This window comes from Molossus molossus, unplaced genomic scaffold, assembly GCF_014108415.1.
Source record: "Molossus molossus isolate mMolMol1 unplaced genomic scaffold, mMolMol1.p scaffold_m16_p_7, whole genome shotgun sequence".
In the NCBI taxonomy this organism is placed as follows: domain Eukaryota; kingdom Metazoa; phylum Chordata; class Mammalia; order Chiroptera; family Molossidae; genus Molossus; species Molossus molossus.
This window is the reverse complement of record NW_023425401.1, coordinates 77,627,714-77,653,456: the sequence shown is the minus strand read 5'-3', so window position 1 is coordinate 77,653,456 and position 25,743 is coordinate 77,627,714. Positions and strand designations below refer to the sequence as shown.

Sequence of the window (25,743 nt, the reverse complement as noted above, 5' to 3'; positions counted from 1 at the left end):
TAATTTTTATGTTGTCCTGACACAGTTGATATGAAAGGGAAGAGATGTGTGCACAGTATGGCAGTATGGTGAAATAGACACGAACTCAGATGTTAGGGCTAGACTGCCAGAGTTTGAATTCCAGTTCTCATGCTTTCCCAGTTAGTAGATTTGGTCAAATTACATAATTTCACAGTCCTCAGTTTCCTTGTCTATGAAATTATATAATAAAAGTACTTACCTCAAGTGTTGTTGTGAGGATTGAGTGTATATGTATAAAGCATTTAGAATAGTGACTAGCTCAGCTCTTCAAAAGAATGTTAAGGCAATTTTAAAAAGGCGAGAGTGAACTTTGTTTTAAAAAAATGTTTCAGTCTAAATTTTCTCTCACATGATAATGCTTGCCCTAACACATACATATATTAGAAAGGTCATTCTAAAACTATTAACTCTTCCTTTGGTAAAATTCATATTAAGTATTCTAATAAATGCTCTGTGATTACTTCCCAAAGACCTTTTGGCTGAAGATAAGTAATGGAAATTCCCATGGTCATTTTATAGGTAAAAAAGCAAGAATTATTCTCAGTCTTTGATGGGAATATTGAATCCTCCTCCTGGGATGCCTCCTTTGCCACAGGGGCCTTGCCTGCTTGCTTGCTCTGTCTTATGGTGCCATAAGAGTGGGCAGATAGGAAGCCTTAATAAATATTCCATGGTAGTGATGCTTTCACAATAGTGCCTTACAGTTACCTCTTAGATTTCACAAAACTCTATAGGGTATTTCCTGATAGAAAATACTGGGTGCAAGTGCTATTGGGCGGACAGTAAATTCTGAATGAAAGTACTGTGTGTCACTGTGGTCCTATGCTGTCCTCCAGCTTCTCTTTTCCCTGATTCTCCAGCCCCTATTTCAAGTCCATTAGCAGAAATTCATTTGGAACAAAGGGAAAGAGAAAATGTGTGTTGATAAAAATAATGTACAACATGCTTTTGTCAAGCAGGACTGCCAAAACTTTCACATGCTCCCTAGTTATTCACTCTTATATACACTTAAGTACTTTGAAGGTATGATTCATAAATTATAAAATTGAAATTGAAAAGAAGTAATTCATTTTTAGATTTCAAAAATAATATTCAAGAAATAAGGTAAATCACTGATTAAGAATAGTATCACAAGCCGTTCATTATTTTTTGGTAAATTATATGTATTAACAAACTTTTGGACTATTCTCAAGATTTTATCTCTTCTATTTGGTTTACGACAATGGATTGCTGGTTTAAATACCTGTCTCCCTTATGACTTGTGAGATTATGAATTTCTTGAGGGCAAGGCCTATAATGTATATAGTTTTATACCCACAGTACTTAGGAGCTTATGGTGATGGATAAACTCCCCCTCAATTTGGAGAATAAACATGGCCCTGTATTCTAAGTTTTCTCCCCTTGAATCTTTCGTAGCACTGAAGGTGTTTCTCACCTCGGCAAATGGAGTCCTAAGGATTCTATTTGTCTAGTAAAACAATTCAAAAACTGAAGACTCCCCATTGGAATACAAACTTCCTGCTTGCTTCCTGATTATGATCCTATACCCTAGAATGTACTGTGTTGAAAAAAGTGCTCTGAATATAGGTTATTATAACTGTTCCTGATATTTATAAACTCTACAGAGTAACATTTAGTAGCATGCAGTGTAATTTCACATTTTGCAGGAATTATCCTATATATAATGAATAATTCTGTTCAATAAATGTTGCATATACCATGGCTGCATAGCAAATTACCCCCAAATTTTGTAACGTAAGGCAACAATTCATGTGAGTTTATGGAATCTATGGTTCAGGAATTTGGACAGGACACAGTGGATTCAACTTGTCTTTGCTACTGCCAGGACCTTCAACTGGAAGATGTAGAGGCTGGGGAATTGAATCATTTGAAGAATCATTTACTCACCTGTCTGGCAGCTGATGCTGGTATTGGGCTTGGAGCCTCAGTTCCTCTTCATGTGGATCTCTCCACGTGGACCCTCCAAATGAGCTTCCTGACAGCATGATAACTGGTTTTCATCCCTTGAAACAGAGAGCCTGGAGAGGTGGCATCACTTGTTATGACCTAGGCTAGGAAGGCATGCATGCCACAATCTGTTCATCTAGGTAATCATAAAGTCCCTCTCAGGTTCAAGAGGAGGGAAGATGGCCTCCAAATAGTAAGTGGCAGGGTTCTGGAAGAGCACGTGGGACCAGAAATATTACTATGGATATTTTGAAAATCCAATCTGCTACATAGGAATTGATATTCTCATTTTATAAATGAGAAATTGAGACAGAGAAGCTTTGTGGTTGTTCAGAACTTTCAGTGTCTACTGTGGAATTACTAAAACTGATAGTAAATTTTTATTTCTTCAGAGAAGAGAAAATATACTGAACCTGTCTTAATTTTACCTGGAGAGAAATAGAGTAACATGAAAATCATTTCAAAACTATCATTTACATATAGCCACATTTCATAAGAAGAATAAGACCCTTTTTTGATAAGTTAATATAAAATGCTAACATAATTTTGTCCACTGAGTTCTTCATCTACATCTCAACCAGAGGTACTTTTTATTCAGATTTCAGGTTCCAAGCTATAATCTTCCACCTGGCTCAAGCTTGACATATTCCAAAGCAAACTCATCATTTTTTCTCAACCTAGCTCCTCCATAAGTGAATTTCCTGTGCTAAGCATTAAGCACTCTATTGGGTTCCAGGGAAACAAACATAAATAAAATTGCATTCCTGCATTCAAATAGGGCAATGATATAAGTAAACTAGTAATATAGGTCAAAACCTTTTCGATTTTTTTTTTTTTTTTTGATAGAGTGGGATGGAAGGAGAGAAACATTGATGTGAAAGAGACTGCACGACCCCAACTGGGCCAGGGATCAAACCCGTAACTGAGGCATGTGCCCTTGACCAGGAATCGAACCTGTGACTCTGGTTTACAAGCTGACACTCTAACTGCTGAGCCAAACCAGCCAGGGCAAGACCTTTTTGAGCCCAGAGGATGGGTCACAAACTTGGTGGTGTTCAAGAGTGTCTTGGATTCGTTACTTTGAGGTAACTACCCTTGCAAAGTCATGCAGGTACGAAAATAGCTACTTCAAGAAACTGCAAGCATTTGGGTGTGGCTAGATAACAATGTGTAAGTATGAAGGATTGGAAAAAGAGACTGAGTTAGTCAGATTTTTAGAAAAATAGAGAATGGATCAGAACAATGTTTCTCAAAGTGTGGACCCAGACATCAGCATCATTACCCGGGGACTTGTTAAGAATGCAAATAATCAGCCCCACCCAAGACCTACTAAATCAGAAACTCAGAGTGGGATCTAGTAATGTCTATTTAGCAAACCCTCTAGGTGATTTTGTTGCAGACTAAAGTTTGAGAACCACTGAGTTAGAATGAGTGTGGGAGAATAAGACTATAGACAGAAAGGCTTGATAAGAACTTAAATATTCCTGGCGAGAAAAAATAAGGTTATCAATTGAAGTGTTGGTTACGGTACTGGAGAGGCAGGAGGCAGGCATGAACATATTCAAATAAGTGTTTCAGATAGCCAGATAAGTCAGCATGGTAAAGGCACCAAGGAATAAGTTATAGGTTTTTGGGGGGAGGAAGAGAGAGAGAGAGAGAGGTTACCTGTGATTTGAAAATAGATCAGATAAGAATGAGAATGAGATGGGAGGTGGGGAGCAAACCAAGCAAACTCCACAACCATTCACACCAAGGACTTCCTTGTGTATCTTGCACTGACTCCACATCATCCCTGGCTATGTAAGTGGCACCCTGCCTAAGAAAGATGTCCCAAATGATGCCCATCTCATCTCACAAACCAACAGAAACCCAAACTTTAGAACTAAACAGCTGCCTGGCAATCCCATACCTTTCAGCTAAAGACTGAACTGTAAATAATTATGTACCATAGTGGTCCCTGTCATCTGCCAATTTAACAGCCATTTTCCTCCTTCCTATATGAGAAAGTTATTGTTCTGGGTAACCACGTGCCCAGCTCTCAGAGCAAGAATTATGATTGGATAAGTCAACCATATCTACTATTTTCCTTTCCTTTTTTTTTTTTTTTTAATCCTCACCCGAGGCCATTTTTCCATTTTTTGTTCAGATAGAGTGGGAGGGAGAGAGAGGATCAGAGAGAGAGAGAAACATCGATCAATGTGAAAGGAACACATCGAGTGGCTGCCACCCACACAACCGACCAGGGCCAGGGACACACTGCAACCGAGGTATGCGCCCTTAGTGGGAACCGAACCCCGGTCTCTCAGGACCGCAGGCCGACGCTCTAACCTCTGAGCCAAACCGGCAAGGGCCTATTTTCCTTTTCCTCTGAGTATGTTCTAGCCAATGAAATGAAACACTGGGTAAGTCTATTAGGAGCTCCTGAGAAAGAGTTTTCTCCTTGTTAAAAAAGTAAAATAACATTTTCCCCCCTGCTCTATACTTTAGGTGCTGTTATATGAGGGAGTTGTGTTTGAATAAAAGGACAGAACTTAGAATGGAAGGCAACACTTACAGGATGGAATATCAGAGGTTAAAAGAAAGTTTCTTCTAAGCCAAATTTGTGCTAGCCCATGTCTCATCTTTAAGGCACTCTTGGCTGTGTTTTAGTTACTTATAGCCAAAAGCATTCCTAACTGATTACTCATCTTTCTCTAGCAAACTATCAGGACTAACCTTGGTTTACCTCCGCTCTGTTTATCCTAGGCATTTATATTTTTTGGCCTCATTTGGAAACCTGATGTCCATTCAGCTTTGTAAAGCCCCTAATCTGGCCCTATCCCTTCCTACACTCCAACTTTACCTCTGTGCCCTCTGAGGTCCACTTTCTGTGAACTGCAAACTCACTATACTCTCAACCTCTTCATCTCCTTGATCCAGGTGATGCTCAGTATTCTGCAAGGTCTCTGCTTCTTCTGCAGTACTTCAAGTAGAGACCAGTTTTCTTTCCCGTAGGTGTCTTACTCATTCTCCATTGTTATTTCCACTAATTCCTTTGTGCTTCCTAACAATCAAATCTCTTTGAAGTATAATACATGGCCTCAGACTTTACCACTCATTTTAACCCTTAGTTGATATCTATTAAATTCCAGGACACTCCATGTTTTTGATAACTTTAGCCTCTGGATCACTCTTCTCTCCATCATTTTCCCTGTTGTCTTTCTTGGTGACTTCAACATATTCACAGACATTCATCCCATACTTGGGCCTGCTATTTCCCAGACTCCTCAAATCTAACAATCTTGTCCTCATCCTACTCAGTTGTAACTCTAAGGAGGAGAGGGACAATCAATGGGACTTGGCCCTCCTTTTTTGAACTATATCATAAAGACTTCACTATCAGTATGTCTGGTGACATCAACTAAAATGCCTTTGCATATGACAATGGCTGACTCTAGTGAAGATAAGTTTTTGTGTGCATGTGTGTGTGAAGGTCAAGATATATTGGAGAAAATGATCATTGAATAAAAATCAATAGCAGTCTTCATAAATGTGAGCATGAAATTATATTCAAAACAAGTATAAAAGGTTAATGATATCTTGTTTTGAGTATTTCAAAATACATTATCAGATTAAATGGAAGTTAAATGGCATGTTGTTTGCCATAAGGAGACAAAATAATTAGCTAAAGTTGTTTAAGCATCTGGTAAATATATGAAAAAAAAAGATTCTATTAGTCAAGCAAGAATAGGTTTCAGGTTGTATATTCAAAATACACCCATGTACCCCAACAATTTTTCATATGTGTGAGTATTCAGTATAATCATCAAAGTTGTTATTGAACACTTAAATCAGGAGAGGTCAGAGAGGGGCAGAGAAAATCTAGTAAGAATTTGTGGGAAGTGCTACTTACTGGAGACATTAGTTTTCTGAGGAAGTAAGTGAATACCTAGAATGCAAGTTCAGATATGCCAGGGCATCTTCAGACAAAGGCTGGGTGGTGGTGTCTATTTGGTAACCATGGTGAAGTTGAGTGAGTTTAAACACTGCATGTTGGTAATTCCTTAAGAATGAGTCAATAATAAATATTTTGCCTTTGGTAAAATTGGGCTGAAATACTTTAATGTCAGATTTGAAAATCTATGCTTGAAGACTTCAGAGTCATAGAAGTTTCACCTAACCTTGATTAAAGAAAAAACAAGCCTTAGCTCCTCATTTCAAAAAAAATAAAGATACCATACAACAAATATGAAGGCCAGTGGATCTCTTGAACAACTGATATTTTTTAGTAGGATTAAATAACCCCAATCCACTGATATCTCAAAACTGTAACTGTAATCCAAGGGTTACAAGCAAAATTATTCTGCCTAAAAATGAATAGGATATGTGTACATTCTGTGAATGACTTCATACGTAATCATTCTAACATAGTCTGTTACAATAGATAGTAAATATATTATCTCAATATACATTAACTGATTGTAAATATATTATGTCAACATACATATTTTGAACTTCCAGAGTCTCAGGAAAGAAATATCTGTCCTCCTTTTTCTCATGTAACCCCTCTATTCTCAAGTACCCATTGCTGATTAGGGGATAAGAGAATTAGAAGTCATCATTATCCTTCTCTAATATCCAAGATGGTGGCTTCTGAAGAAGGGAAAAACATCTTTTTTCTTACTTTCTACGGTACCTTTATTGTGATTCCTATTCTGGTATTCACTCCCTCCCAATCTAGTCTCTTTTCAGGGTGAGGGTGTCTCTGCTGCTAACTGCACAAATGTGGTTGGTAAATGCCAGCTATATAGGATGCAAAAAGGATAAACTATAAATCTGAAAAATAGAACTTAAATGGGATTTGGATAATAGAGACTTCCATTTATTAACCAATAGGAAATAACTAGACAAGGTTATTCTTCATTATCTACCTTTGGGGGAAAAAAAGCATTTTATTAGTTCCCTATCTTTTCCTCACCTCAAGAGGATTTAAACTTAACTATTAACTATCTTATGCTCTTATTAAGTGTTCATAGAACAATGCATTTGAAAGAATTTTTTTTTCTTCCTGATTAACAGTTTAAAATGGCAGGAAACTTTGAAACCTTTTGTATAGAGAGTTTATTCTCTTATATTACAAGACCAAACCAAACTAAACATAAATGAGGATAAAAAGCCAAATGTAGTGGTTCTTTATTTTCCAAGCAAAGTCATTTATTGTTCTAGGAAATTTATAATATACATGCAATTAGCATCTTTGGTAGTAAATTATGGCTTTGGTCAAATTTCTTGGGACTTTACATCACCCAACCAGTCTGATTCCACCTGAAACCCAGAAGAGTGGAGGCTAGGCAGGCAGACATATAAAAAATGGTCATGTTAGTATGTAGGGCAATTGTTTCAATGTATTCCCATTTAGCCATGTCTTGGGGAGGGAGGGAGGGAAATATAAGGAGAAGCACTATCAGTCAAACAGAAACTGGAAAAAAAATCAAATTATTCTGGGTGTTTGTCAGAGAAAACTGCTACTCCCACTGTGACAGAAATGCTTAGCAGGAAAAATGTCATGATTTGCTAATATGAGGAAGAATGAATCTACTACTATTCCACATTTACTTCTTATTAACAATAGGTTGCCATGAAAAAAGCTGTAGAAAACCAAAGATTTGAAATCTGAGTATAAGAGTAATCATTGTTAGATTCACCTCATGAGAAGATAGTTTTCCCTTTTATCTAAAAAAAAAATCTTGCACATGACTTGAAAACTAACAATTTAAATGACTTGATTTATTTTAAAGTTTCATAAAACATATTCCTTTATTATAACAAAAGCCTAATTTCTGTTCAGTCTTGTGGGCAGCCTTTGTTTGGGTAATTTTTAATCCTTGGATTCAGCTCCACCTGCTGTAACAAGTGCTTAATTGCAGAAGAATTTATTGTGTGCTCTACAATGAAAATGATATGAAGAATAAAGTTACAATTATTACAGTAAAAGAACTTTTATTTGGAATAATAATATACATATCATTAATTTTATTTAATTTTCATAGTGCATAGTGTGTGCAAGTATACAAGAAAAAATAAACATTAGGGATACCTAAGGATGGAACTACATTGGTGAAGACAATTGATATACCCTTGAACAGACTTAGAAGCATCACACAGCAGTACTATTAGAAAAGAAATAAAATCATGGGAAAATATATCCAAATCACGGCAGGCAAGTACAATCAACACAAATTATAGCTTTTTGGGTACAAAAGTATACATGTTATTTGGATTGAAAACATAATACAATGAATGGTGTGGCTTTCAAATCCAAGCTGAAAATCATCTATAGTAAAAAGTGTGGACGCCACATGTGACAATAAAATATTTAAGGCCACTTATGGAGGTCACCAGCTTACAAAGAAAATACTGAGAGATAGAAAAATTGAGAGAGAGAGAGAAATGCAATGAAGTCACTCTGCCTAAATTAGGAAAGAGTGAATGCATCCCTTTAAAATGAAAACAGCTCTCCATACTATGTTGTATTTCTATTTTCTCTGTCCAAACAATTCACTGTGTATTGCTACAAAATTCAGCAAATATGATGAGCTTATAAATGTAGAGCTTTGGCATTAGGAAAATTTAAATTTCTTTTCATTTTACAGTAGAGGAAAACAAGAATATAGAACTAGAAATGCTCATCTCTCCATTCAGCACGCTAGCTTTTAAGTTTTCAGATATACTATTTGGCACAAGGGGGATGGAGATATAAAGATGAATTAAACCCAAGCTTCCAACTCAAAGATATTACAACTGGAAAGCTAAAGAAAGATAACATTCTTTACCATTTTAAAATCAAATGCTCAAAGCAGGTTTTAAATGTTGAGATGAAAAAAAAAATGGTGAGGGAAAAATAGCAAAGAAAGATACTTAAAATCTTCTGGTTTGCTTTATAGTTTCTTTTTTTCTCATTTATTTTTCCAAATTGCATTTTACAGTAGAAATGCAGACCACTTTGGATAGCTACGGCTCAATACTGCTTGGTGCTCTCCTCTTAATACATCAGCTTCTTACATGCCACTGAACAGAAAACCATCCCTTCTACTGGCATAAACTTCTGCCCAATGAGACATTTGCTGCAGCAGGAGCACAGAAAGCACTCTGTGGATGCATGCCAGCTGAAATTGTTATAGGTCACCCGCTGTACTTCAGGATCAATGGCATTGTGGCATCCTTGACAAACCTGTTAAGTTAATGATACAAATAAGAAGAGAATGAGATTGACTTTTCAATTTATCATTTTAGCCAACAACTGTAATGGGGTCTATATGCTGAGCATTCTAAGAAATAACAAGTAAAGGCCAAACAGGTGATTTGATACTTGTAAAATATCCCCATGGTATTCACGGCAAAATGTCTTATTTTTTGGAATATGTTTTAATTGATTTTAGAGAAAGAGGAAAGGAGAGGGAGAAAGAGATAAAAACATCAATTGTGTCACCTCCTGCACACCTCCTGCTGGTGAACAAGCCCACAACCCAGGTATGTGCGCTGATGGGAATCAAACCAGAGACCACTTGGTGCATGGGACAACACTCAATCCACTAAACCATGCTGGCCAGGCAACGCAGAAAGAGTCTTGATGGCAAGTTCCAAAGCAGTGAATTTGATTTCAGCATATTGTATTAGATTGTACATTAATAATTACAAAAAAGTTTATGGTTTCTCCTACACCACCAAATTCTAGGGAGGATGTAGAGCAATAGGAACTCTGTTATTGCTGATGGAAGTAAAAAATAAGACAGTTTGGCAGCTTCTTCTTACAAAACTAAGGATACTCTTATCAAATAATCATGTTTTTTGGTATTTACCCAAAGGAGTTAACAACGTATGTCTACTCAAAATCCTGCACCTGGTTGTTGCCTTATTCATAATTGCCAAACCTTAGAAATAATCAAGATTTCCTTCACTAGGTAAATAAATAAACTGTGGTATATCAGACAATGAAATATTATTTAGTGCTAAAAAGAAATGAGTTATCAAGTCATAAAAAGACATGGAGAAAACTTAAATGCAAATTACTAAGTGAAAGAAACCCATATGAAAAGGCTACATACTGTATGATTACAACTATGACATCCTAACAAAGGCAAAACTATGAATACAATAAAAAGATCAGTGATTTCCAGGGGAGGAGCGTGTGGTAGAGAGATTGGAGAGATAAAGAAATAAATAGGCAAAGCACAGAGGACTTTTAGGGCAGTGAAAATACTTTGTATGACAGTATAGTGATGTATGTATGTATGTGTGTATATTACATATATATATGTAATTTTTCCATTCTATACATTGTCCAAACCCAAAGAATGTACACTAAGAGTGAACCCTAAGGTAAACTGTGGGCTTTGAATGATTATGATGTGTCAATGTAGATTCATCCTTGGTAAAAAATGTAGTATTCTGGTGAGTGATATTGATAATGGGCAAGGCTATACATGTGTGGGTATAAGGGGTATATGGGAAATCTCTTATCTTCCTTTTAATTTTGTTGTAAACATAAAACTGTTCCAAAAAGAGTCTTAATGAAAGACTTTTCCTCACTCATTTAAGCTTTGAAGTGATAATTTTATTAGTCTTACCTATGACACAAGATTATTAACATCGCTAATTTTTAGACAGTAGTAAATGAAAATCATGTTCAAAGTAATTAAGGATGTCATAAAAAATACTGACAGTGTTTGAGAATAGTTTTCATTAAAACTATAACTTGTAGTTAATTGACTGCTTTCGGTCATAAGTCATAATTTATGTATAATTTAACATTGTAGAACATTAATACTTATATCCCCCATACCGTTCAGTGTATATGTATGTTATATACAAATATATAGTATATATACGACATCCACACATCCACACCCACAAACACACATGATTTTCTTCTTCAGCTGAATATGTATATAAAGAAAATAAATGAATAATCCTCATTATACCAGAAAGGAAACTACACATTTGAGACCTGCAAAACACTAGATAGTTCATATGCCTTCTTGTTTATGCATGTTTTGAATGACTATGACTATATACAGTTTTCACTTTAAATATTTTATAAGTGAAGAAACCAACAAGATGGTCCAGTATTACATGACAGTGACTAAACTTTAGTTCAAGTGGTCTCTTAATGTGATTGTCAGGAATTGCTGAGAGATGAGTGGGTGGGTAGGTTGAGGAGGGTCATTCAGCCTGAGCCTCCTTTATTTGAAAATGCCTCAAAATGTGGTTGTTTCTTAGTGAGCACGTTGGTTTTAGGATGTGAAGTGAGGTCTTGTTACAGATACCCATTTCAGACCTGCAATATAGTTTCCATATTTTTTAGAGCTCCATGGCTTTTAATTAGAGATTATAGCTGCTTAATTTATACATTATGTCTACCCAGTCTTCCCTGAGAAGCAAGGGAATCTCTTTGCATCATTAACACAGCATTCCTGAATATGGCAAACATGAATGTTTTCATTACAAATACCCTCCTATTTTGTAGCTGCACTATGCAAGCAATTGCTTTTGTATATATTCATTTTATAGCTTTATAATTAATTTAGAATGTTCTCCTTTGTAGTTTCCTATATCTTATATTATTTTTTTTCTTTCTTTATTGATTTTAGAGAGAGAGGAAGGGAGAGGGAGGGAGATAGAAAAATCAATGAGAGCGAACATTGATTGGCCACCTCCCACATGCCCCCCACTGGGGATTTGGCCTACAACCTGGGCATGTGCCCTGACCAGGAATTGAACCAGCAACCTCTTGGTGCATGGATCGATGCTCAACCACTGAGTCACACTGGCCAGGGTATGTTAATTTTGTAATATCTTAAGACTTGTTTATATATAAAATATTCAATTTTTTTTATTCTCTTGCTTTTAGATCATAAATTATCTTCTATATCTCAGCCTGTAATATTTGTGGATCTTTTTATAATCTTTTAAAACACACACTTTAATCTGTAATTGTAAGAGATAACTACTGTTCAACTATACATAAAATTAAAAAAAATATTTAGATTAAAACATAACTAATGAACACACTGAATTTAGGGTTTATGGTTTCATAAAATTTACTTTTATTAATAATTTGATTGCCATTAATCCCATGGACTAACACATAATCGTAGGTAAAATATATTGATCCCTAATTCTTCATAAACCTGGAAGCAGCCTAGCCCTTACTGAGGGTTTGGGGACTATAGAACCCTGCAGGGAGATGATGTGTTTCCAGTGTTCTTAAACCTCAAATATTTCAGAACTTTAATTTTCTTCAAAACCTCCTACTTCTTTTATTGTATTTGAATACATAATGTGAAATAGCTAATGACACTTGTTGTAATGAGTTCTCTAGCAGCAGAGTCTTATGAAATCTTGTAGATGTGAATTCTGGGGGTGGCCATTTGATACTGGAATTCCAGACCACGCAGAGACAAACTCAGTACACTTCTAATTTTCCTCCTTTTAGGGGAGGTTTCTTTTTTTTCTCAGAAATACCTTGTTTTGAGCTGAATTCTTATTTTTAGTTTAAATGTAATTTGTATCCCTCTCCTTTTAATTAAATTTTTTTTTTAAATCTAAGTAGATCAATGCCCTAAACCAGATAACCTTCTTCAAACTTTATACATTATTTAGAGGATAAAAAAATGTCAGTGGACTGAATGCAAACTACACTGACCTTCTCCCAGGACCAAACTGGAATTACAACCAATATATAGAAAAGTCAGCCAGAATAACCAACTGAAGACTAGCTGGAGAGAACCCTTATAACCAAGGATGTAAGGAGGAGCCCACACTGACTCTTGCAGGAAATGAGGTGAGAAAACTGGCTGGGCTCCCACAAGCAGTAGCTACATTTCTGGAAGGATATCTCAGCTGTGGGTAGGTTCCCCCTGAGAAGTATGAGGTCTACACCCCAAGCTGGGTACCCCAGCCCTGAGTAGCAGAACTGAGAAAGGTTCCCACATAACACCTGGCTGTCAAAAGCACCAGAGGTTCTGTCTGGCAGGGAGAGATAGTTGGAAATATAGACACCCTCTTGAAGAGCCAGTGCACTAAATTCATCTACAGCCACTCACCTTGGGCTCTGGCAGAGTGTGAGCTGAAGAGCCTAGAGTAGCATGAGGAGAGTCTGAGATTTGGGGCTCTGGGGAGTGAGCTGGGAAAGCAGACACCAGAAGCCCTGTACTGAATCATTCCCCCAAGCTGCAGAAGCCATCTTTCGCAGGCAGTTTTCTCATTAATATTTATCAAAGCAGCTTTAGCCCTGGGGGGTGGGAGAGCAATTACCACACCCATTGGAATTTCTCTCACCCTGATGTTTCAAAATGGTGGCAGAGTAAATAGAAGCTACACAGACCATCTCCCAGGACCAAACTGGAATTACAATGAAAATAAAGACAAATTGTTGGGAAAAAGCAACAGAAAAGCAGCTTGCAAGGGCCATATAACCAGGAACACAGAATCAATCCTGGTAAGATTGTGGAGGCACGGAAGGGGGGCTGGGAGCCCATGGAAAACAGCGGTCATAGCTGTGAACAGCGCCCTTGGGGTTAAACTCCCAAGCCTGTTCCACAGCACAGAGGGTTGTGACAGAGCGCTAAAATAGCCACAGCCACTCACCTTTGGCTTTGACAGAGGGAGGGTGGATGCACTGGAACTGTGTGTAGACACTCAGTATTTGGAAGGCACTCAGAGCTTTTGCTGAGTTGTGGCCACGCAGGAATCTGGTCATCTTACTCCTTCCCAGGGCTCTGGGAAGAAGCAGCGGCCCCTTCCTTGGAGATTCAACCCCACCCAGTGGGCCATTGAAATGCAAATTGAGGCTCATTAACAAACAGCATCTGCCCCACCCTCGGGAAATTCACTTACACTGAACACCTGAGAGAGTTTTTCATTCAACTGAAAACCCCAGGCTCTTGAGAATAACTAATCCATTCCTGGGCTTGCAACTCTACCCAGGAAAGTAAGACTGGACAGTGGTGTTTCTCTCATGCTCACCCAAAACCAGTAAAGGGAGTCACAAACAGCAGAACAACAACACCCACAGGGAAAATTTTGCAGGCTCCAAAGCCCACTGAGATAGCCAAAATGGTGAAAAAATAAATAAACAAATCCCAAATGAAAGACCAAGAGACCTCTACTAAAGATGAGACAAATGAAATGCAGATAAGCAAGATAACAAAACTAGAATTCAGGGCCATGATCTCGAGGAAGCTCAACAGCTTGAGTAATGACATGAACCATGAGTAAAGACATAGAAACATTGCAAAACGACCAATTGGAAATTAAAAACCACCAAGAAGAAATAAAAAATGACAGAACAGAAATAAAGAACACACTGATATGACCAAACAGTAGAGTAGAGAAAGCTGAGGACCGAATCAGTGAATTAAAAGACAGAGTAGAAAAAAATCAGCCAATCAAAAAACCAAAAGGAAAAAAAAAAAAAAAAAAAGATGACAGCTTAGGAGAACTGTGGGACAACTAGAAACGTAATACTATTCACATCATGGAAGTTCCCAAAGAAAAAGAATATGAGCAAGGGCTAGACTATATATTTGAAGAAACAGTGACAGAAAACTTCCCTAATTTGGTGAAGGAAGAAGGCATTCAAGTTCAAGAAGCACAGAAAGCCCCAACTAAGAAGAACCCAAACAGGCACACACCAAGACACATAGTAATTAAAATGCCAAAAAATAAAGACAAAGAGAGAATCATAAAAACAGTAAGAGATAAGCAATAGGTTACCTACAAAGGAACCCCCATAAAGCTCTCAGCTGACTTCTCAACAGAAACACTACAGGCCAGAAGGGAATGACATAAAGTAATGAAGGTTATGAAAAACAAGGATGTAAATCCAAGACTACTCTACCCAGCAAGGCTATCATTCAAAACAGAAGGTCAAATAAAGAGTTTCCCAGACACACACACCCAAAAAAGGCTAAGGGAATACATTAGCACCAAACCAGCACTGCAAGAAATGTTAAAAGAATTGCTGTAATTAGTAGAAGAAACAGAAAGAAAAATATAACCAAATTAAACAAAAATGGCAATAAATTAAGTACATATCAATAATCACCTTAAATGTGAATGGATTGAATGGTCCAATAAAAAGACACAGAGTAGCTGACTGGATAAGAAAGCATGACTCATATGTTGTTCATAAGAGACCCACCTCACAACAAAAGATTCACATAGGTTGAAAGTGAAGGGATGGATAAAAATCTTCCAAGCAAATGGAAAGAAAAAAAAAAAAAACTGAGGTAGCAATACTCATATCTGATAAAATAGATTTCAAAATGAAGACCAAAACTAGAGACAAAGAAGGCCACTACATGATATTGAAATGATCTACCTAACAGGAAGATATAACCTTGTTAAACATATGTGCACCCAATAAAGGATTACCAAAATATATTAAAAATATTCTGGAGGACTTCAAAGAAAAAATCGATAGCAACACAATCATAGCAGGAGACTTCAACACCCCGCTGACATCACTGGATAGATCCTGTAGACAAAAAAAAAAAAAATACGAAGTAAACACAGACTTTAAATGAAGCACTAGATCAGATGGATTTCATAGATATCTACAGAAAATTACAGCCCAGAATTGCAGAATTCACATTCTACTCAAGTGCACATGGGACATTCTCAAAGATAGACCACATATTAGCACACAAACTAAGTCTCTACAAGTTCAAGAAGACTGAAATCATATCAAGCATCTTCTCAGATCACAATGGCATGAAACTAGAAATCAACAGCAACAAGAATATGCAAAGACACTTGAACACGAGGAGGTTAAATAGCATGTTATTAAACAATGAATGGGTTACCATGGAGATCAAGGAAGAAATTAAAAATTTCCTGGAAACCAATGAGAATAAACACACAACAAAACAAAATCTATAGCATGCAGCAAAAGCAGTTCTGAGAGGGAAGTTCATAGCACTACAGGCCTACTTCAAAAAACAAGAAAAATCTTTAATAGACTATTTAACCTCACAACTTGAAGAAATAGAAAGCAAACAGAAAGAAAACCCCAGAGCAAGTAGAAGGAAGGAAAGAGTAAATATCAGAGCAGAAATAAATGACATAGAGACCAAAAAAACAATTCAAAGGATCAATGAAACAAAGAGCTGGTTTTTCAAAAAGATAAACAAGATTGATGGACCATTAGCTAGACTCACCAAGAAACAAAGAGAGAGAACTCAATACACAAAATCAGAAATGAAAGAGGAGAAGTAACAACTGACACCACAGAAATACAAAAGATTGTTAATACTATGAACAATTATATGGCAACAAATTCAACAATCTAAGTGAAATGGACAAATTTCTAGAAACACATAGTCCAAACTGGACCGGGAAGAGATAAAAAACTTGAACAGACAATAACAACTAAGGGAATTGAAGAGGTAATCAAGACTTTACTAGCCAACAAAAGCCCAGGCCCAAATGGCTTCACAGGGTAGTTTTACCAAACATCAAAGAACTAACACCCATTCTCCTTAAACTCTTTCAAAAAATTCAAGAAGAAAAACTTCCAAACTCATTTTATGAGGCCAGTATAATTCTAATTCCAAAATGAGAAAAAGACACTACAAAGAAAGAATGCTACAGGCCAATATCCCTGATGAACATAAATACCAAAATCGTGAACAAAATATTAGCAAATCAAATCCAGCAATACATCAAAAAAATTATTCACCATGACCAAGTGGGATTCATCCCAGGGATGCAAGGCTGGTACAATATGTGCAAATCAACAAATGTGATACACCACATAAACAAAATGAAAATTTAAAGAAACACATGTTTATATCAATTGACACTGAAAAAGCATTCAACAACATTCAGCACCCATTTCTGTTAATAACGCTCAGCAATGTGGGAATAGAGAGATCAAATCTCAAGATAATAAAGGGCATATCTGAAAAACCTACAGCCAACATCATACTCAATGGGCAAAAACTAAAAGCATTTCCCTTAAGAACAGAAACAAGACAGGGATGCCCACTTTCAACACTCTTATTTAACATTGTACTGGAAGTCTTAGCCACAGCAATCAGACCTGAAAAAATAAAAGAGATCCAAATTGGAAAGGAGGAAGTGAAACTGTCATTATTTACAGATGAAATGATATTATACATAGAAAACCCCAAAGACTCCATCAAAAAGTTACTGGACTTAATAAATGAATTTGGCAAAGTAGCAGGATACAAAAGTAACGTCAAGACATTGACAGCATTATGAAGTCACAGAAAAAGAAACTAAAAATAACAATCCCATTTACCATAGCAGCAAAAAAATTAAGATACCTTAACAAAAGAAGTAGAAAACCTATTTGCAGAAAACTACAGAACACTGAAAAAAAGAAATAGAGAAGATATAAAAAAGTGGAAGCACATACCTTGTTCATGGATTGGAAGAATTACCATCACTAAATGTCCATATTACCCAAAGCAATCTATAGATTTAATGCAATCCCCATTAAAATACCAATGACATATTTCACAGAATTAGAGCAAATATTTCAAAAGTTCATTGGAACCATAAAAGACTCAGAATAGCCACAGCAATCTTGGGGGGAATAAAAGACACAATAGGTGGGATCACAATACCGGATGTTAGGTTACACTACAAAGCTACTGTAATCAAAACAGCCAGGTACTGGCACAAGAACAGGCTTATAGACCAGTGGAATATAACAGCGAACCCAGAAATGGACCCAAGACATTATTCTCAATTAATATTTGACAAATGAGGCAAGACCATATAATGGAGTAAAGACAGCTTCTCTAATAAATGGTGTTGGGAAAATTGGACAGCTACATGGAAAAAAAGTGAAACTAGACCATCAACTTACACCATACACAAGAATAAACTCAAAATGGATTAAAAGACTTAAATGTGACACGTGAATCCATAAAAATTCTAGAAGAAAATGTAGGCAACAAAATTTCAGACATCATATGCAGCAGAATTTTCACTGATACATCACTAAGGCAATGGAAACATTGGAAAAAATGAATACATGGGACTCCATCAAACTAGAAAGCTTCTGCACAGCAAAAGAAATAAGCATCAAAATGGAAAGGCAACCCACTGTATGAGAGAGCATCATTGCCAATGATATATCAGATAAGGGGTTCAGATATAGAGTTCTCATGTAGCTCAACAAAAGGAAGACAAAGAACCCAATTAAAAAATGGGCAGAGGAACTAAATAGACACCTCTCTAAATGGGACATACAAATGGCCAAGAGACAGATGAAGAAATTCTCAACATCAATAATCATCAGTGAGATACAAATTAAAACAACAATGAGGTATCACCTCCCACCTGTCAGAATGGCCGCTATGAACAAATCATCAAACAACAGGTGTTGGCGAGGTTGTGAAGAAAAAAAGGACTCTGCCCTGGCCAGTTTGGCTCAGCGGTTAGAGCGTTGGTCTGCGGTCCGGAGAGACCCGGGTTCAGTTCCTGCTAAGGGCATTTACCTCGGTTGCAGTTTGTCCCTGGCCCTGGTTGGTCATGTGGGTGGCAGCCACTCGATGTGTCCCTTTCACATCGATGTTTTTCTCTCTCTCTCTCTCTCTTCCTCCCTCTCCCTCCCACTCTATCTGTACAAAAAATGAAAAAATGTCCTCGGGTGAGGATTAAAAAAGAAAAAAAGGACTCTAGTACACTGCTGGTGGGAATGCAAGTTGGTGCAGCCACTATGGAAAACAATATGGTGTTACCTGAGAAAATTAAAAACTGAACTTCCATTTGACCTAGTGATTCCACTTCTAGGAATATACCCTAAGAAGCCTGAAACACCAATCAGAAAGAATATATGTAGCCCCATGTTCATAGTAGCATTACAGTATTTACAATAGCTAAAATCTGGAAACAGCCCAAGTATCCATCAGTAGACGAATGGATAAAAAAGCTGTGGTACATATACACAATGGAGTACTATGCAGCTGTAAGAAAGAAAGATCTCTTATCCTTTGAGACAACATGGGGGAACCTGGAAAGTATTATTCTAAGTAAAACAAGCCAATCAGAGAAAGACAAATACCACATGATCTCACTGATTTGTGGAATATAATGAACATAACAGTCTGAGGAATAGGGTAGACCCGGATACATGGAAGTAGGGTATAGACTGACAACCCTCAGAAGAAGGTGTGGTGGGGGAAGGGAAGACATATACCACAGAACTTATATGTATGTACTCATAACCAATGGACATGGACAACAAAGCCGGGGATGGGGTGGGGGGAATGGCGAGAAGGGTGTCAGTGGGGAAAAAAAAGGAGAAACATCTATAACAAAAATAAATTGAGTAAAAAAAATAATTTCTCTTATTCTGCCCATTGAGTGTAGTTTACATCTAGTAGAGGACTATAGCCTGAGGCTCATTAAGTGACTGAATTAATAGTCAGCCTGCAGGCAGAGACTGATCTCTGGATACTTTTAATCTTTGCCTTTCCTCAACTTGAACCTGACCTGGGAGAGTAAAACCAGTCCTTGGTGTTCAGCTTGGTCCAGTCTATACACATCCATCCTCACCAGAGGGATCCACATACTGCAGATTGTTGATATCCACAGGGAGATTTTTGGCAGGCTCCAAACCGTGATTAGTTGAATTGCACTTTATGTAATAAGCAACTGCATTGAAGCCTACTCAGTGTTGTGGGTTGAGTATCACTGTCAGCCTGCCAGAGTGTTGAGCCCATGCACAAATAGGCCAATAGCAATCAAGACTCCATCACAACAGGAGGACCCACAGAAATTGCATAAGGGACATAATTAGAGCATCCAGGTCTGGTGATCATGGAGACTGTGCCACTAGGTCCCACAGGTTACCAATGACATAAGACTGGGAGTCACAGAAGATCTACCTAATACATAGGAACAAACCCAAACAGGCAGCCAAAATGTTGACACAAAGAAATGAGCCCCAAAGAAAACAAGAGAAATCACCAAAAAAAGCGCTAAATGAAATGGAGATAAGCAAGCTATCAGATATAGAATTCAGGGTAATGATTTGCAGTAGTTCTCAATCTTTTTAATGCTGCAACCCTTTAATATAGTTTCTCATGTTGTGATGACCCCCCACCATAAAATTATTTTTATTGCTACTTTATAAGATTGATGAAACTTTAGACAGACTCACCAAGAAACAAAGAGAGAGGACCCAAATAAATAAAATCATAAACAAAAGAGGTGAGATAACAACTGAAATCAAAGGAATAAAAGGAATAGTATGAAAATATGATGAAAATACAATTACTATATACCTACAAATTGGACAACCTGGACAAAATAGACATTCCTAGAATCATATAATCTTCCAAATCTCAACCAGAAAGAGTAAAAAAATCATAACAGACCAATAACAACTATGAAAATTGAAGTTGTAATCAGTAAACTCCCACCAAACAAAAACCCTGGACTGGGCAGGTTCATAGGAGAGATTTACCAAACATTCAAAGAAGAACTAACACTCATTCTCTTCAAACTATTATAAAGAATTCAGGAGGAAGAAAGACTTCAGGGATCTCTTTATAAAGCCAGAATAAACCTAATTCCAACACCAATGAAGACCCTATAAGGAAAGAAAATTATAGGCCATTATTCTTTACAAACATAGATACCAAAATCCTCAACAAAACATTAGAAAATCAGATCCAACAATATATCAAAAAAAAATTATTCACCATGATCAAATGGGATTTAACTCAGGGATGAAATGATGGTACAATATTCGCAAATCAATAAATGTATACACCATATAAACAAAATAAAAAATAAAAATCATGTGGTCATATCAATAGATGCTGAAAAAGCATTTGACAAAATCCAGCACCCATTTCTGTTAAAAACACTCAGCAAAGTGAGAAAAGAGAGAAAATACATTACATAATAAAGGCCATATATGACAAACCTACACCCAGCATCATACTCAATGGGAAAAAAACTAAAAGCATTTCCCTTAAAACAGGAACAAGACAGGGATGTCCACTTTCACCACTCTTATTCAACATAGTAATAGAAGTCTTAGCCACAGTGATGAGACAAGAATATAAAATAAAAGGCATCCAAGTTGGAATGGATGAAGTAAAACTCTCATTATTCACAGATGACACGATATAGTACATAGAAAACCTGAAAGATTCCATCAAAAAACTACTAGATTTAATAAATAAATTCAGCAGAGCAGCAGGATACAAAATTAACATCCATAAATCAATAGTACCTTTATAAACCAATAATGAACACTCAGAAAGAAAAACTAAAAAAAAAAAAAAGTCACATTTATCATTGCAACAATAACAACAAAAAAATAAAATGCTTAGGAATAAACTTAACCAAGGAGGTAAAAGTTCTGTTCTCAGAAAATTACAGGACATTGAAAAGAGAAATAGATGAAGATAGGAAAAAGTGGAAACATATACCATGTACATGGATTGGAAGAATTAACATCATTAAAATGTCCACACTTCCGAAAGCAATGAACAGATTCAATGCAATGCCTATTAAAACACCAATGGCATGTTTCACAGATCTAGAACAAATACATCAAAAGTTTATATGGAATTTAAAAAGACCCCAAATAGCCACAGCAATCTTGAAAAGGAAGAATAAAGTGGAGGGATCACAATACTGGATATTACGTTATACTACAAAGCCATCCTAATCACAATAGCTTAGTACTGGCACAATAACAGGCATATAGATCAGTGGTACAGAACAGAGAGCAACCCAGAAATTGACCCAAGTCATTATACTCAATTAATATTTGACAGTGGAGGCAAGAGCATACAATGGAGTAAAGACAGTCTCTTCAATAAATAGTATTGGGAAAATTGGACAGGCTCATGCAAAACTTGAAATGAGACCACCAACTTACAACATACACAAGAATAAACTCTAAATGGATAAGAATCATTAGTAAGTTATGAACCCATAAAAGTCCTAAAAGTCCTAAAAATGTAGGCAGCAAAACCTCAGACATCACATGTAACAGAATTTTCACCGATACATTGCCAAATGTTAGCTAAACACAGGAAAAAATTAATAAATTGACTACATTAAACTAAAAAGTTTCTGCAAAGCAATAGAAACCAGCATCAAAATGAAAAGGGACCCCACTCTGTGGGAGAACATATTTGTCAATGATACATTTGATAAAGGAGTAATTTCCAAAATATATAAAATACTCATACATCTCAACAAAAGGAAGACCAAAAATCCAATTAAAAAATGGGCAGAGGACCTGAATAGACACTTCTCTAAACAGGACATACAAATGGCCAAAAGACATATGAAAAAAAGGCTGACCAGCATTAATGATCAGACTAATGCAAATTAAAACAACATGAGGTATCACCTCACACCTGCCAGAAAGGCTACCATCAACAAATTGTCAAACAAGTGCTGGTGAGGATTCGGAGAAAAGGGTATTCTAGTACTCTGCTGTTGGAATTGCAGACTGGTGCAGCCACTATGGAAAACAATATGCTGCTTCCTCAAAAATTAAAAATAGAATTTCCATTTGACCCAGTGATTCCACTTCTAGGAAGATATCCTAAGAAGCCTGAAATACCACTCAGAAAGAATATATGTGCCTATATTCATAGTAGTGCTATTTACAATAGCTAAGATCTACAAACAACCCAAGTGTCCATCAGTAGATGAGTGGATAAGAAAGCTGTGATACATTTACACGATGGAATACTATGCAGCTGGAAGGAAGGAAGGAAGGAAGGAAGGAAGGAAGGAAGGAAGGAAGGAAGGAAGGAAGGAAGGGAGGGAGGGAGGGAGGGAGGGAGGGAGGGAGGGAGGGAGGAAGAAGAAAGAAAGAAAGAAAGAAAGAAAGAAAGAAAGAAAGAAAGAAAGAAAGAAAGAAAGAAAGAAAGAAAGAATCTCTTACCCTTTGAGAAAACATTGAGGGACCTGGAGAGTATTATCTAGGTAAAATAAGCCAGTCAGAGAAAAATGAGTATCATATGATCTCATTTATTTGTGGAATGTAATAAACAAAATAAGCTGATGAACAAAATAGGTCCAAAGACATGGAAGTAGGGAACAGACTGACAACCTCAGAGGGAAGGGAGTTAGGGGGCAGGAAGAGATAAATCAAAGAACTTATATGCACATATGCATAATCAAGGGGCACAGACAACAGTGCGGTGAAGGCAGTGAAAGCAGGGGTAGAGGAGGTGTGGGAGCAGGGAAGAGGGCGTCATTGAGGAAAACAAAATGAGGGACATCTGTAGTACTTTCAACGGTAAAGATTAAATAATATTTTTTACATCATTTAGCACATTGCATGCTTTCTTTGCCATCAGCTGGAATTTGTTTAAGTGATAATATGTTTATTCATTTTGATTTTAGGGAAAGGACAATCATATATCTTACAGGAAAGTAAACCTTTAAAAGAAATCATACCATATTATAAAGTGAAATAATGTAGAGTTTATCTCTTTTAAAAAAATCAGCCCTGGCCAGTTTGGCTCAGCGGTTAGAGCGTCGGCCTGCGGTCCTGAGAGACCCGGGTTCGGTTCCCGCTAAGGGCACGTACCTCGGTTGCAGTTTGTCCCCAGACCTGGTTGGGTCGTGTGGGTGGCAACCACTTGTGTCCCTTTCACGTCGATGTTTCTCTCTCTCTCTCCCTCCAACACTCTATCTGAACAAAAAATAGAAAAAATGTCCTCGGGTGAGGATAAAAAAAAAAATCATATCTGTGGTTATAATCCTCCCCAATGAATTGATACAATGTAATGGAGAGAAGCTGTAACAGTTAAATAAAGTAGCTTCATCTATTAAAACTTTATTCAATAAGTGTTTATTATCTACTGTGTTGTTCTAGTGTTGGAAATAGAACAGAAAACAAAGCAGACAAAAACCCCTGCCCTCATGGACTTTGCATTCTATTCCTTGAGATCAAGGTCACATACCCTATAATAAAATGCATGTCAAATGATAAATCTCAGAGCACAAGTCAGTCATGCAGATGTTTCTTAGGTACAGACATTGAGGATATGGAAGTAAAAATGCAAGCTCAGTCTGACTGGTGTTGCTCAGTGGTTGAGCATCAACCCCTGTACCAAGAGGTTGCTGGTTGAATTCCTGGTTGGGCACATGCCCAGACTGTGGGCACAATCCCCAGTTGGGGGTGTGCAGAAGGCGGCCAATCAATGTTCTCTGTTATCAATGTTTCTCTCTCTCTCTCTCTCCCTCTCCCTTCCTCTCTCTCTCAAAATCAATAAAGGAAAAAAAAAAAAAAAACTAAAAAAAGAAAAGGCAAGCTCATCCTCCAACTGTCTAGTGGAGAAGACAGATGAGTGATATTAATAATTACACAAACGTTGGCAAGTACACACACAGGGACCCATGTGAACAGAGAGGCATCCAGCCTAGCCAAAGAGAAAGGGGTGGAACTTGGGGTAGGAAATCAGGAAAAGTGTTCTGAAAACTGTTAAGCCTAAATTGATTCTGGAGGAATGTGTAGCCATAGTCAGGTAAAAAGGAATAGGAGGGTATATCAGACAAAGGAATAAGGGTGAGCAGAAGACAAAGAACAGTGTGTAAACTAGAAAATACTAGTAACTTGTGGAAATGTATGATTTGAATTGGATGACTAATAGAAACAGCCAGATAGATAAGAAGATACTGGTGAATCCATTAAGCAAATGCTTAAGGGACAGATTTGCATTTTGAAAGATTACCTTCCATCATTATGGAAGGTGGCTTTGAATAAAATCAAGAGTGAATGGGGGGGGGGGGGGGGGGGGAGACCAAATTTGAGACCACTGCAATAATCCAAATAATAAAAAATAAAGATCTGAAGTAAAGATGCTGTAAATGTGAGGATCTGAGATATATTGATGAGAGAGAGTTGATAGAAAAGAATTAATTCTATCTGGGGACAGTGGGTAAGGGCTGAAAACTGGCATCGGCACCAAAACTTGTTACCTTATTTTCATAGTGTTGTACTTCTAGAACTATATAAATATGTTATTTTATTAGCCAGGAGTCTCCTGTACTTGATAGCTCAGGGGGATCTTTAACTAGTATGTATTTTTCTGCATATAAAGAAGTAAATGTCTATTCTTTTAATATCCCCTGCCTTATAAGATTTACCATATAATGTGCTTTTTAATGTACTAAATGTACTTTTAAATGTACTAAATTATCTGTTGACCATCATGTAATAATAGCTCTGTGTAAGTAGAGTAGATCCAAGGCAGAGGGTGGGGAGGGAATACTCCCACATTAAATACTTGTGTTTAGTTCATACAAATAAACCATTTAGATTTATTTAGTCCAACTCAATGGTAAATAGAAAATCATTTAGATTTCCCAAATCCAACCCAAAATTTACAGGTCACATTTTGTTATACTAAATCAATTCCATGAGCATTTAAAAACTAGGCAATGAACAGCCTCCAAGCAGCAAAAACAAAGCCCTAGTGGATGGTCTAGTGACATGAACAGAAATCATAAACACTAAAATAGAGTTAAAGAATAGAATGGCCTCAGAAATCTTAATTTAAATAGAATCTGATCTGTATGATCAGAATCAATCAGTTAATCACATTCTCATTAAGAAACTTTTTAAAAATGGGGATTTGATTATTGAGTAGCATTTATAATCTACAGTTTTAATTGCACAGATAGAAACCTTTAGGTGGCCCACAGTCAAAGTATTTATTACTTTTGAATTATCTGGATTTTTAACAC

General features: G+C 36.8%; 1 protein-coding gene across 2 annotated transcripts in view; it reads right to left on the bottom strand.

The window, feature by feature from the left end:
* Positions 1-8,910: 8,910 nt before the first annotated feature.
* Positions 8,911-25,743, bottom strand: part of TES (testin LIM domain protein) — an 89,889-nt gene continuing 73,056 nt past the window's right edge. For both annotated transcript variants that reach the window (XM_036247352.1, XM_036247353.1), the window contains one exon: positions 8,911-9,199. In XM_036247352.1, coding sequence (XP_036103245.1) covers positions 9,011-9,199 — 189 coding nt within the window. In that variant the 3' untranslated portion in view covers positions 8,911-9,010. The remainder of the gene's footprint in view (positions 9,200-25,743) is intronic.